The sequence below is a fragment of the Perognathus longimembris genome, chromosome 20 (assembly GCF_023159225.1).
Source record: "Perognathus longimembris pacificus isolate PPM17 chromosome 20, ASM2315922v1, whole genome shotgun sequence".
Taxonomy (NCBI): Eukaryota; Metazoa; Chordata; class Mammalia; order Rodentia; family Heteromyidae; genus Perognathus; species Perognathus longimembris.
Window position 1 is genome coordinate 41530162 of NC_063180.1, and position 13382 is coordinate 41543543.

The 13382-nt window shown below is 42.4% G+C and overlaps 1 protein-coding gene across 1 annotated transcript in view; it reads right to left on the reverse strand.

The window, feature by feature from the left end:
- Positions 1-13153, reverse strand: part of LOC125368218 (ral guanine nucleotide dissociation stimulator-like) — a 176443-nt gene extending 163290 nt beyond the window's left edge. Inside the window, exons 1-2 of the mRNA XM_048369060.1 lie at positions 13125-13153; positions 12215-12262 (exon numbers count right to left, since the gene is read on the reverse strand). Coding sequence (XP_048225017.1) covers positions 12215-12262; positions 13125-13126 — 50 coding nt within the window. The 5' untranslated portion in view covers positions 13127-13153. The remainder of the gene's footprint in view (positions 1-12214; positions 12263-13124) is intronic.
- Positions 13154-13382: the final 229 nt, after the last annotated feature.

Below are 13382 nucleotides of genomic sequence, written 5' to 3' on the forward strand. Positions count from 1 at the left end.
TCTTTCTCTTTCTCCATCTCATTGTCTGTTTCTCTCTCACACACACACAGAGAGAAAGAGAGAGAAAATAATTAACCATATGTGACAAATAGGGAGTCAATGTGATAAATACTGAAGTTATTTATACTTTATACAGATCTTTAGGTAAGTCTTAAGTTGTAATCAAATGAAATGTTACCAGTAAGGAAATACAATTAAGCATGCAAAAAGATATCAACATGTCACAAATCCAACAGCATCTACAGAAAGAAGAAAGGAAAAAAAGCCAACTAAAGGATTCTGAGAATAAAGTTATCTGCTTTAAAATATTGGAACAATAATATTAAGAAGTAGAGCATAGGGCTGGGGATATGGCCTAGTGGCAAGAGTGCCTGCCTCGTATACATGAGGCCCTGGGTTCGATTCCCCAGCACCACATATACAGAAAATGGCCAGAAGTGGGGCTGTGGCTCAAGTGGTAGAGTGCTAGCCTTGAGCAAAAAAGAAGCCAGGGACAGTGCTCAGGCCCTGAGTCCAAGGCCCAGGACTGCCCCCCCTCCAAAAAAAAGAAGTAGAGCATAGACATTCTCACTATAAAATGAATGAAACTGGGGTGGGATGTAGCTCAGCGGCAAAGCACTTGCCTAGTGAGTGCAACCTCCTGGGTTCAATCCCCAGTACCAAAAAAGAAAAGACAAAAAAAACAGATAAAAATTAAATGAATGAAATGTAAATTATGAAAGCAAGCAATAAATATCCCTAAAATTAACAATGATAGAACAGCACAAATGAAAGAACTTTACAGGCCACAGGAAACAAGCCCAGGGTCCAGGTAGGAGAGGCTATAAACCAGAAGTCCAGGACTGATCAAGGGCATGTGAATGGCACACTGGGACAGCTGTAGCAATACGATCACTGAGCTGCAGCCCTGGGCTGCAAGCCAGCCTAAGTAGAGGATGTTCTAGGAGACTAGAACAGATGCCTCTTGAGGACCAACAGGAGAAGCGATTAAAAAGCAAAACCAGTAGGGCAGAAGCTGAAAAGAGTAGCGCTTGCTTCAGTCAGGCCAGCCAGTGCCTTGCTCCCACACAGCTGTCTTAGGCCCCATGGGGGGGAACGCCTGAGGGTAGAGACTCTTGTCAGGGAAAGAAGGGCAACTGGAAGCTGATAGGTAGCACAAGGTTGTCATCTGTCAGATCAGCACAGAGCCATTTCTTCTGCTGGACCTGTGTCCCATGTCTCCTTAGAAGTAAACTCTGTGTTTCTTTTGCTGGTTCTGTATTTGTGCCCTGAGATGGGGGAACCATTGCAAAAAGAATCTATGTGAGTATTGAAACTAAAGAAGGGAAGTGGGCTATCACAATGAAGAGACAAAGGATAAAAGACAAACCAATGCAACAGCAATACTTACAAAACTATGTGTTGTAAACCAACTGTACAACTCATGAGGGGGAGAGGGAAATGGGGAGGGGGGAAGGCAGGGGAGGAGGAAAATGAGGGAGGAGGTAACAAGTTGGGTAAGAAATGTTCACACTTCCTTACATATGAAACTAACCCCTCTGTAGATCACTTTGGCAATAAAGAAATAACTTTTTAAATCTATGTAAGTACAGAGCCTGTGGCTGATACCTGTAATCCTAACTAGATTCCATTTGAAGGGATGTTACAAAGTAAAATATCTATAGCTGAAGAGAGGCTTGACATCTCTTAGGAAATGTAGATACATAACAGCTATATACTTTCAACAATAAATGGTCTTTCAAGAAATGTATACTAAGCCAGGCACCAATGGCACACACCTATCTATAATCCTAACTACTCAGGAGGCCGAGATCTGATCATGGTTCAAAGCCAGCCCAGGCATGCCAGTCAAAGTCCACAAGACTCTTATCACCAATTAACCACCAAAAAAGCTGAAAATGGAGTTATAGCTGAAGTGGAAGAGCACTAGCCTTGAGCAAAAATACAAAGCTCAGAGAGAGCATCTACGCCAACTTGTCTGTGGTTTATTTCCTTAAAGTATTAAAGCTAAGGAGATAAAAATATTTAGCTGTATACCTTTATATGAAAATATCTTATTAATGACTTAAGTATTTCTTTTTTTCTCTCAAGAGGTTTGAATAAACTGAGGCCAAGAATTTATGGAGAAAATGATAAGATTTTACTATGAGACATCCATGAATAACTGAGTAAATAGAACAAGTGAATATCTTCATAGACAGAAAGGAGGAAGCAATAAAGGAAGAGATCCTTTCCCAAACTAGTCTGTAAACTCAATGCAATGCCATTAAAATCCCTATGAATTCTTTGGTGGAAACCAATAAACCAATTCTAAACATGTCTAGAGAGGAGATGGGCCTGAAAGGTTAAAAGAATATTAAAATTAAAATGAGGGAGAAATTAACTTCCTGACATGAAAATATAGAGCCTTTGTAATTAAACAATACAGTATCAATACAGGCAGTGGAGAGCAGTGTAAGAGGGCAGCCCCAAATTGAATTAACGATTCATTTAGTAATTTGATAGAAGATATGATAAAGATGTCATCTGAAATTCTGAAGAAAAGGGAGATGCAGCAGAGTTGGCTAAACTGGCTATTTCCTGAAAAGGAAAGGTGGTGAAAATTCCTAACTCATTCTTTAGAAGACACATTCTAGACTCAACACTAAAATTACAATGACATAGAAGAAAATCTAGGAGACTGTCAAGACATTGGGGAAGGCAAAACCTTTCTATTCAAGTCAAATAAGTTTCAGAGAAAATCAATCTGATTCCTTCAAAACTGAAAACTTACAGATAAATAAAGGTGCCATGAATACCTAGCAATCAGATCAGAGTATCCAATTATAAATCTGAACAATGAAAGCATGCCGCCAGTAGATGAGTTTGACAGAGGAGAACCATAAGACACAAAATGCAAACAGTTAGTAAGCATATGCATATGTTGTGACTATAAGTTCATTTGTTTGGGGTTTTGTGTAAGTGTGGGCCAGGCCTGGGGCTTGAACTCAAGGCCTGAAGACTATCCCTGTGTTCAAGACCATCAGATCCATATCTGGCTTTCTGGTAGTTAATTGGAGATAAGCGTCTCAAGGAATTTCCTGCCCAGGCTGGCTTTGAATGTGATCCTCAGATCTCAGCATCCTGAGTAGTTGGGACTATAGGCGTGAGCCACTGGTGCCTGTTTGATCTTGAAATCCTCTAGCGCTGGGGTTTCAGGCTAGCAGCTCCAGTATCAATTCTTGGTGCAACACAATGAAAGAAAAACTCTTCCTTCCAGTACAACTCCAAGGTCAAAGCCATTGGTTCATAGGGAAAGCCACAGAACAATGGGAGACCACTGCTCTGCCACTAGCAATACTTCCCAGTCATAACCACCTCAATGCTCTGACTGCTTTGCTTTGATAAAGATGGTTGACATAAAGGGTCAACTTCCACCCAATCCCCATGCATCAGACAGAACTTCAATCCGCCTCTGTGCATTATACCTGCTAGGGAAGCTCTAGGCCTTTGTACTTGCTTGCATGGGGTTCAGTCATCTCTCGCAGACCAAGCACAAAGAAATCTTCTGAGGGAAAGAATTCAGATAATGTCTCTTATAGGCTTATAATCCAGAAATTCTCTAAAATTAGTGAGACTTATGAGTTCATAAATCTGACTCACTAAATAAAGGTATTCAAGCACCCCTCCACTCCTCTCAAAAGACTCCGCTAGTGTGGGAGCTAACTAGCTAGTGTAGTTAGCTAACTAAAGATAAAAACTGTAGATGCAATCTTTTCCTACTATTAGTTTGAAAAATGGTCCTGACTTTGGATGCTAAAGGATTGTTCAAAGTCGTAGTGAGAGATGCAGAACCTCTATGGGAGGGGAGCCTTTGCCCTGATTACCTTATTCTACACACACACACACACACACACACACACACACACACACACACACACACAGAGAGAGAGAGAGAGAGAGAGAGAGAGAGAGAGCAGTTCTTTGTAAATACATGTTGAGTGTAAATGTGAATATAGACACCTATGTGGTAGGGCCCTTCCTCTGTCTAGGTCATTTTTCTCAATGCTGTGCTACCATAGGAGATACTGGCTGGATTCTTGTGAAGAAATCAATGCTGAACTCCTGAAATGGATTAGGTCTCATAAGAGATGGCTAATTCCAACAACAAAAGGTTGTTATAATACAGTTAGCTAGCTGACCACTCCCTGTCTTCTTCCCTTTCTATTGGCTCTGCCTTTTACTGTGTGTGTCTCTCCCTCCCTTTCTGTCTCTCCTTCCTTATCTTTTTCATATGGTTCCACTATTCTACCACTGTGATTCCATCCACAGTGAGACCCTTAGATAGTGCTGCAAACCTTTTCTGAACTAAACTTTTTGTCTTTATAAAGTACGCAGTCTCAGCTATTCCTTATAATAATAGAAACTAAGACAAAGGTCTTAGGGAGTCGTACATCTTTTCAATAAAACAGAAAACTTTAGCTACTTTGAACTGCCATTATTTTAGTCACCCTTCCTAATTCCTCCCTTTTGTTCCTATTTTGTGTCAAAAGACTATATTCTTGCCTTCCTCAACCCCACCCCTCTGCCAAAACTCACATTAACTAATAGATATGAGGAGTTCAAATGTTAAAGGTTGTGTCATAAACAGAGGAACTTACAAAGTGATGAATAGCTGAATAGGACAATACTTGACCAAAGGAATATTTTAAACAAATTACTTAGGTTTAAAACTGGTTCTTTTCTAGGAAAATACAATAAAGGCTATAGCAAAGCCTTCACCAATTATAGGTTGCTAAATAATGCAACAATGTAGAGACCCGATGTTAGGGCATTCGTTTTATTCATGAGGCTGTTTATTCAGAAGAATGAATACATTCCTTTTTGGAAAAAATGAAAAATGTCAGCATCAATGAGTCACTGGTTGCACACACCTGACCCCATTTGTGTCTGGCGTGTTTTGCTCTGGGCTACTGCAGATTTCTTCGGTACTTTTTTTTCTTTTTTTTCAGGAAGTATCAGAAAAAATAATGTCTTGTGTTACTTCCCATTCTACCCTCATTCTATGAGGCATGACTGCCAGGAAACACATTATTCCTCATAGAAAGACATACTTGGCAGGTGCCAGTAGTCCAGGCCTGTAATCCCCCAGCTACTCAAGAGGCTGAGATCTGAGGATCAAGACTCAAAACCAGTCCAGCCAGGAAAATCTGTTAAGACTCTTATACCAAACTAGCCAGCAAAAAGCTGGAAATGGAGCTGTGGCTCAAGTGGTAGGGCCCCACCCAGCCTTGAGCACAAAAGCTTAAGAATATTGCCTAGGTCCTGAGTTCAACCCTAGTAATCACAAATAGTAATAGTAATAATAATAATAATAGACATGCTCTATTTTCAAAATAAGGTGACTTTAACACAGCTTCTTTCTATAGCTTCCATGTTACTGCTGCCTAAATGCACATTAAATTCAGTACCCAATGTCATCCTCAAATCATAGACTCACCTATTATAAGGTAGTGATACTTTAAACAAACCAAACTTTTCATCTGTGCATGTGTGGATGAATTAGTCATTTGCAATGACTATTACAAAATGCCTGAGATAATCAACTGAAGAGGAAGAAAGATTTGATTTGGACACATCGTTCTGGACAATGGTCATGTACTCTTGTGAAAAATTGTGATGAAGGAGGCCTGTTCTCATGGTGGCTAGGAAGGAGGAAGAGAGAGGAAGAGGGAGAGGGAGAAGGAGAGGGAGAGGGAGAAGGAGAGAGAGAGAGAGAGAGAGAGAGAGAGAGAATGAGAGGAGCTGGGGTCTCGCCATCTTTTTCAAAGGCATGACCCCAGTTTCCTAACTTTCTCTGATTAGGCTTCACCACCTCCTAAGGATTCCACCATCTCTGAGAATGTCAAATTGAGTTCCAAGCCTTTGTGGGACATTCCAGACCCAAACTATAGCAGTGAGCATATAATTTCTTCATATCTTAAGATTCTCTATATTCCAGACAATAAAGATATTGCTAATGAGTTACATATTGTGATTAGTAATGTTATTGCTCCTACCTCTGCTTTCAAAGACAATCAAAACAGAACAGCTTAGGAGATGGGAAATTGCTTTTGCAACTTAACAACAATGTTTAAACCAAATTAAAACAAATAAAAAAACAGTTTCCAAAGAAAACTCTAGGAGCAGCAGAATTCTACCCAATATCTATGGAAGAAATAAATACTAACCTTACGTAATTCCTTTCCAGGAAGCAGGAAAGAAAGAAACTACTTCCAGACTATTGTTTGTGGCCAGAACTTTTTTAATACAAGAATACATACACAAAGACATTAAAGAAGGAAGTGATAAAATTCAAATAGCATCTGGGTTTGATAATATTGTGCAAATGTGAATGTATTCATTTGGGTAAATGTGTGAGGTTATGTAAAATGTTAATAGTGAAAAAGTATGCCAAAATTCTCACTACTCTTTGCAATTCTTCTCTGAGTCTAAATTTATTTCAAAACAAAAAGGCTTTCAAAACACCATATGGGGTAGGTATATCCATCTGTTTTTTATTTTTAGATAAAAGTGTTAAATCTTTAAAGAGGAAGCCATTCCCCCAAAGGTAGACAGAATATTTAAATCCAACTCTGTCTGACTCCTTAACTTGTGGCATATAACTCTGAGATTTTTATTTCCCTATAGCTTCTCAAAGTTTAGGACACTTCACAAAGTTCAATGCAGCTGAGGATGGTCATTAGCCTTATTGGGGGTTATTATGTGGCACATTTAATGTGAAGTATGGGTGTCATCTATGGCTTGTCCACTATTGTGCCAATTATTTTTGTGTGTGTAGGTACTGGGGCTTGAAGTCAGGGTCTTAGGCTCTTCTTTGGCTTTTTTTTCCACTCGACTGTCACTCTACCACTTGAACCACACCTCTACTTCTGGCCCTCTGCTGGTTAATTGTCTCCTTGGCTAGTTTGTCCTGTTCCACACAGGTAGTTTTTCCATTCAGCCTTGCTGAAATCTGAGGGTCATATGAGAGAGTAGTCTGACTTCCTGCTAATGCAAAGGGCCCAGTGGATGTGTGGTATTTGGGGTATAGAATTCATTTCTCTTTTGTATGTTGAAATTAGTCTGGGTTTACATAGAGGAGATTTTGAGGAAGGCATCATCACTGGTTAAGACAAGGTCCTCCTGGGCACAGTGTCAGAGTCAAGGAGGTGTTGTTGGCCAGGAATGCTGACTGCACAGTGGTGGAGGATGGTGGGTGCTCAGCGCTCCAGGAAGAGGTCCTCAGCACAACTCAAGAACAGGCATGACTTGTCCACTGGCCTATGGCTGAGCACTAGAGCATCCATGAGCAGAGCAATGAGCCACACAGCCATTGCCCAATTCTATCCCCAGAACCCAGTCCTGCAGGCTCAGCTCTAATACAACGGAGATGGAGACAGACACCATGGACAGCCACAGAGCCACCTGGGAGCACAAGGGGGAAGGGCACTGGAAGGAAATGGGGGAGGGAAGGCAGGAAGGTAGGATCAATAGGACAGGTGCTGTCTCTGTTACTGCCCCATCTCTCTCCATCACCATGGTGGCCATTCTGCCTGTGAACCCCATGACTTGGTGTCCTCTCACTGTCCTCTGTAATTTGATCAACTTTATGACTCAAATATGTATCCCTTGCTGTACTACACATCCAGTAAAAGCAAGAATGCTGTGTATTTCCTTCTATATGGAGTTACCACCGCCTCACAGAGTGCCTGGCCCATCGTAGATATACACTACTCAGATTTCATGAATACTTTGATATTGAGTGTGTGTGTGTGTGTGTGTGTGTGTGGGTGGGTGGGTGGGTGGGTGGGTTTGTTAGTCTATGAGTGTGTATTTTTAATGCTTAAATAATTATACATTGAAATCCTATTTACTGAAGGCCTACTTCATCATTGTGAAAGCATCACAAAATGTAATTACACAAGCCTAAAGGTTATAGCTTGTTACTCTATAGGCTATGTGGTCTACTGCTAGCCTGCAAACCTGAACATCATGTTACTCTATTGAAAACGCTTCCTGAACTGTGACACAAAATTGGAGGGCTTGTGTATTTGAACGGGTTTAAATAGAGAAACAGTGCAGAAAAAAAAATAGAGCTCTAGGCCAATATGGTAATTCATGCCTTGTAATCCTAGCTACTCAGAAGGCAGAGACCACGAGCACTACTATTCAAGAGCAGCCACTACAAAAAGTTGTGATACCCATATTTATGGATATACATATATATGGATATATATGGGGTCACAACTTTTTGTACTATATAATATTATATATATATATATTCTAGAAAAGGTAAAAACAAGAGTGACCATCAACCAATTAGTGCTTTCTAAAGCCTTGAGGAGAAAGATGGTCAAATATCTAAATACATGTCATTTATTTGGGTCAGGGAATATATTATGCAATGTAATTGGAAATCCTATAAAACTTTTAAGCAAAGTGTTCACATGAATAAAAAATTTTGAAACATTCTGCAGTTTTGGGGTACTCACAAAGTTCAGACAATGGAAGTATAACAAATATATGAAGTTAACTTAAGGAAAGAAAAGGAAGTCTCTTTCTCCTGGCCTACATAATGGAAGATCCAAGTAGATGGCCCAGTTCTAAAATATAAATGATTTGGAGCAAAGCACTGAAACTTAGTGTAATTCTTCCTGTGAGAGAATAGATGAAGCACTCAGTATACCATTATGTTTGTAGTTTACACTCATTGTGAAGTAAGTGAAACCCCCTTTTTCATTGTTAGAACGCTTGGAAATGTATCAGTTGAGGTGGTGATAGATTAGATTATGTTGTGCTGGAAAAAATATTAGAAGAAACTCTAGCTTATTGTGTGTATATGTATATCTGCATATGTATATATGTGTATATATGTATATACATACACATGTGTATATATAATTGGGTATATGTATATACATATATACACAGACATGAAAATATATTTCTTCCTACTTGTACATGTGTGGGCTAGGATACACACACAGTTATTTCCTTGCTCTGTTGATTAAGAGATGCCCCAGTAGCAAGAACCCACTTTGGTGCTCATTGGCATTTTCCAATACAAGAAATTGTCATCATTGTTGAAGAAAGTGTTGTTATTTCCTTTGGATGGAAAGCAATACAATTAGCATGTATCAGCACAAAAGCCTGTAGTGTCACAAAGAAAGAAACTGGTAAACAGCAGAGTCACAGACCAGCTCTCAAACAACACAGATAGAGTAACCTGTTCATTACAGAATGCTGCAGCAGATAACTTACACTTAATGTTGGGTGCTGCTGGCTCATACCTGTACTCCAAGATTTGAGGAGGCTAAAATTCATTCGATGAAGGAAAACTGGAGCAACTTTTTTTTTTTTTTTGGCCAGTCCTGGGCCTTGGACTCAGGGCCTGAGCACTGTCCCTGGCTTCTTCCCGCTCAAGGCTAGCACCCTGCCACCTGAGCCACAGCGCCCCTTCTGGCCGTTTTCCATATATGTGGTGCTGGGGAATCGAACCGAGAGCTTCATGTGTAGGAGGAGGCAAGCGCTCTTGCCACTAGGCCATATTCCCAGCCCCTGAAGCAACTTTTTGAGGGTTAGAGATTTATGATTTTCTAGTATCAGACCAATGAATCACTAAAACCTAGCATTTTACCTGTTTGAATAAATGAATGGCCAGAAGCTAGAGTGTGAGGGGGAATGCAATTTTTTTTCAATTTGCTTTCCAGTTCTACTGTAGGTCTGCCCTTGTTGTTTAAACTAATATGTAGTTTTCTTGTTTCCTGTGTACTTATATTTCCTGGGTTTAACTCTTCCACTGAGAAAATTTCATGTCTTTGTCTTCACTTTGTGCCAAGTGGAATTTGAACTCAGGGCCTTGAGCTCCTATTTTTTGTTCAATGCTTAGACATACAACTTGAGCCACATCTCTAGTTCCTGATGTTTGCTGGTTCCTTGGATAAGAGTCTTTCAGGTTTGTCTGCAGGGACTGCTTTGAACCTCAATCCTTAGTATAGGCTACTTTCAAAGTGAGAATTACTGGGATGGGCCATAACATCTGGCAGGTATTTTTCCATTTATGTAAGTCTTCTTTCTCCTATTATTGATGTCTTTTCCTTTTCAGTGGACATACTTCCTGTGTATTTTGTTCAATGTTTTTCCCTGAAGTAGATGTTTGATGTTATGTGGGGTGAAATTTTCTTACATATTTGCACCAAGCACAGTGAATGTGTATACAGAAGAAAGTCTCGCATACTACAATTACTCTGGCATTTGTCCCAATTGACAGAACACCTTTCTCAGACATCTGATGTGCCAAGTCCTCGAGCTTTTATAGTGGCTCTATCACCCCATGGAGGCGTGGCCTGGATTCCTTGCCACTCCCTGTGCATCTAATAGTTCCCTATATATCCAGTACGTTCTCTTGTACACCTACAGCTCATTCTGCATTTCCCCCCACTCAGGACCCATGTGTCTGGGACATCAGATTGTAAGGTGAAAAAAAGACCACAATGTTTAGGATTCATGAATTGTACAACATGATGTAAACATTATTTTAATAAACTTAGAAGGATAAACTTAGAAGAATGAACATTTTACAACAATCAGGGCAAAAAGAAAGATAGAGGTTTTCCCAGGGATTTGGGGGGGGGCAGCTCTAAGTTGAGATCGGCCCCAACGTTGCCTTCAGGAAGAAACTCTTGGTCAGAGCTCGCAGGGATCGCCCCCCTCATTAAGCACGGCATTTCCTTCCTGAGTTGGAGGGGCAGGTTCCAGTTTCTCAAGTGGAGATTGGCAGGAAAGATTTGTCCCGATATTCTGTGAGGGCAGATTCGCTTTCCTCAACCGGATCCAGCCCTTGAACCTCACATAGTGGTTCTGCTGAGCGTAGACAGGGGACATTTCCACGAGCCCCACGGGTGTTAACTTTATCCTGCTCAGCAAGTGGTGTGCCAGTTTCACTCCTATGGAGCCGATCTAAGCGCACTGTGAACGTGAGAGGAAGAAATTCTGGATCTTCTTCCTCCTCAAGGATACCTGCAGGCTCACCGGCGTCACCTGTGGACTTCACAACAGGTGGGACATCCACAGGATTCAACATCTCGTTGGGCCTCGCCGTAAGTGGCACACACTGCTATGTGTTCATGTGTTTTCTGGAGTCCAGTGATGGCTCCAGGTCCCCACCGGTCTCCCTCACTGGCACCACTGATGGGTTCTGCACCTGGAGGTCAGGAGCAGCTGCTCTCTGGTGGCCAAAGCCTGAGAATGGAAATAGGCACAGGATCATTAGACCCTGGAAGTTCAGGTGTGGCTCAACTTCCATGAGGATCTAGTGGAGGAAGCTGTAGAATTGGAGTTTGGACTGAACTTTGACCCCAGCTCCTCCAGCTGCTCTAGAAGAATGTGTAAGCAGAGGAGCAGGTCGGAGGAGGGCATGTTGAGCATCACGCGTAGCGCATGAGTTCATTCCGGGTGTCTGGGTTCCTGGGCTTATAGAAGTCAGCAGGGGGCTGGGGATATGGCCTAGTGGCAAGAGAGCTTGCCTCGTATACATGAGGCCCTGGGTTCGATTCCCCAGCACCACATATACAGAAAACGGCCAGAAGTGGCGCTGTGGCTCAAGTGGCAGAGTGCTAGCCTTGAGCGGGAAGAAGCCAGGGACAGTGCTCAGGCCCTGAGTTCAAGGCCCAGGACTGGCAAAAAAAAAAAAAAAAAAGAAGTCAGCAGGGTAGAAGTCCATCCACAGGGTGAAGAAGGAACACAAGGTGTTGTGGGCAGATTGGGGACAAGGGGCGTGAGAGCCTCCCACCGTAGCTCCATTCTGGCAGGACTCCTGTGCAGAGGCTGTCCATCCAATAGGCAGACTTGCAGGTATTGGGAAGGGGGTGGAGACTCCTGCAAGCAGGATGCTCCTCACAGTCCTTTCCTAGAAGCTTCTGAAAGACAATTATCCCAGATTCTCACTGTAATAGGCAATGAGAAGGTTGTTTCCCCCTGGGATCTGACGTTCTGCACACAGCCCTCATCCCTGAGAGCCCCCCAGCCACACCCATAGCTGTGTCATCTGCCATCCACTGAAGTCCCAAGCCTCAACCCCCTGATAGAAATGACAAGTGGCATGCAAGTGAGAAGTGTGGACTTGGAATCAGAAGCCTCAAAGATACTCATTTTTCCAAGAAGGGGCCTTCTTTCTGTGTCAAAGTCCACTTACTTCTTCACTTGCTCATCTTCCTCACAGTTAGGGCGGAGGGATCTGTACCTGTGGAAGGAGAGGAGGGAGTCGGATGAATCATTTTCCATTTCCGAACTAACAGAACATTCAAGGGGCTGGCAAAGGCCCAGATGGGAATGTAAAACTGAGAGACAAACAGCGAGATGTGTGAAGACAGTTCTGTGAAGATTCTACAAAGAGGCTGCCCAAAGTAAATGGGCCAGTGGCTCATGCCTCTAGCTAGTCGGGAGGCTGAGATGTGAGAATCACAGTTTGAGGCCAACCTGGTCAGGAAAAGTTCATCTTCAATGAACCAGCCCAAAACCAGAGAGGGACCTGTAGCTCAAAGGGTAGAGTGCTAGCTGTGAGCACCAAAGTGACAGCACTCTGGCCCCGAGTTCAAGATGCAGGACTGGAACATACACACAAAAGTAAATGTTTCAAAGGTTTGTAAATAAATAAACCCAACACACTCCTTCCTTGGTGGCCTAGAAGATATTCAGCCCCCAGTTCACCCCCCAACCAGCCTTTCCTCTGTCTACATTATTTCACAGGCCTCCAAGATTCTACTGAAACCTTATTTACTCATGAGAAATGTGGTTTCCTAGCGTCTCATCGAGGTGAAGGCTGAAGTTGGGGGCCACTGGCTAATGCCTGCAATCCTCGCCTCTTTTAAGCAGACTGCTGAGGCTGCAATAGCTTCTGAGGGAAATGAAATGTCCACGCTGGAGACATAGGAGTCCTGGGTGACCATGTCCTAAGAAACCAGCCAGGGTGTGCCCCTTTGTCTCATCTTATGTTCCCGAGAGAAGATCCCAGTAAAACAAATAGGCTTCAGAGAGGTGCCAAGTATTCCCAAGACTCAGCCAGGAAGGGCTGAGCACCCTGGGTTTGAAGGGGGTACACTCACATTTTAAATAGAATATCCAGCGCTTGCTGCATTGTCCCCCACAGTCTACAGTTGTGCAGGAGAAGAGATCGCCTTTCTGGTGGGCAGGGACCAGGTTCATCACCAGCATCTCCAGCAGGCCTGCCTCCGGGCTCCCCATGTTATATGGCAGCACATGCAGGGTCAGGGCTGAATCACTGTCACCCTAAGGGGGTAAAAAGAATGGATCCTTCAAGTGTGGAAATGGGAGCACACTTCAAATTGAGTCATTGTGATCGA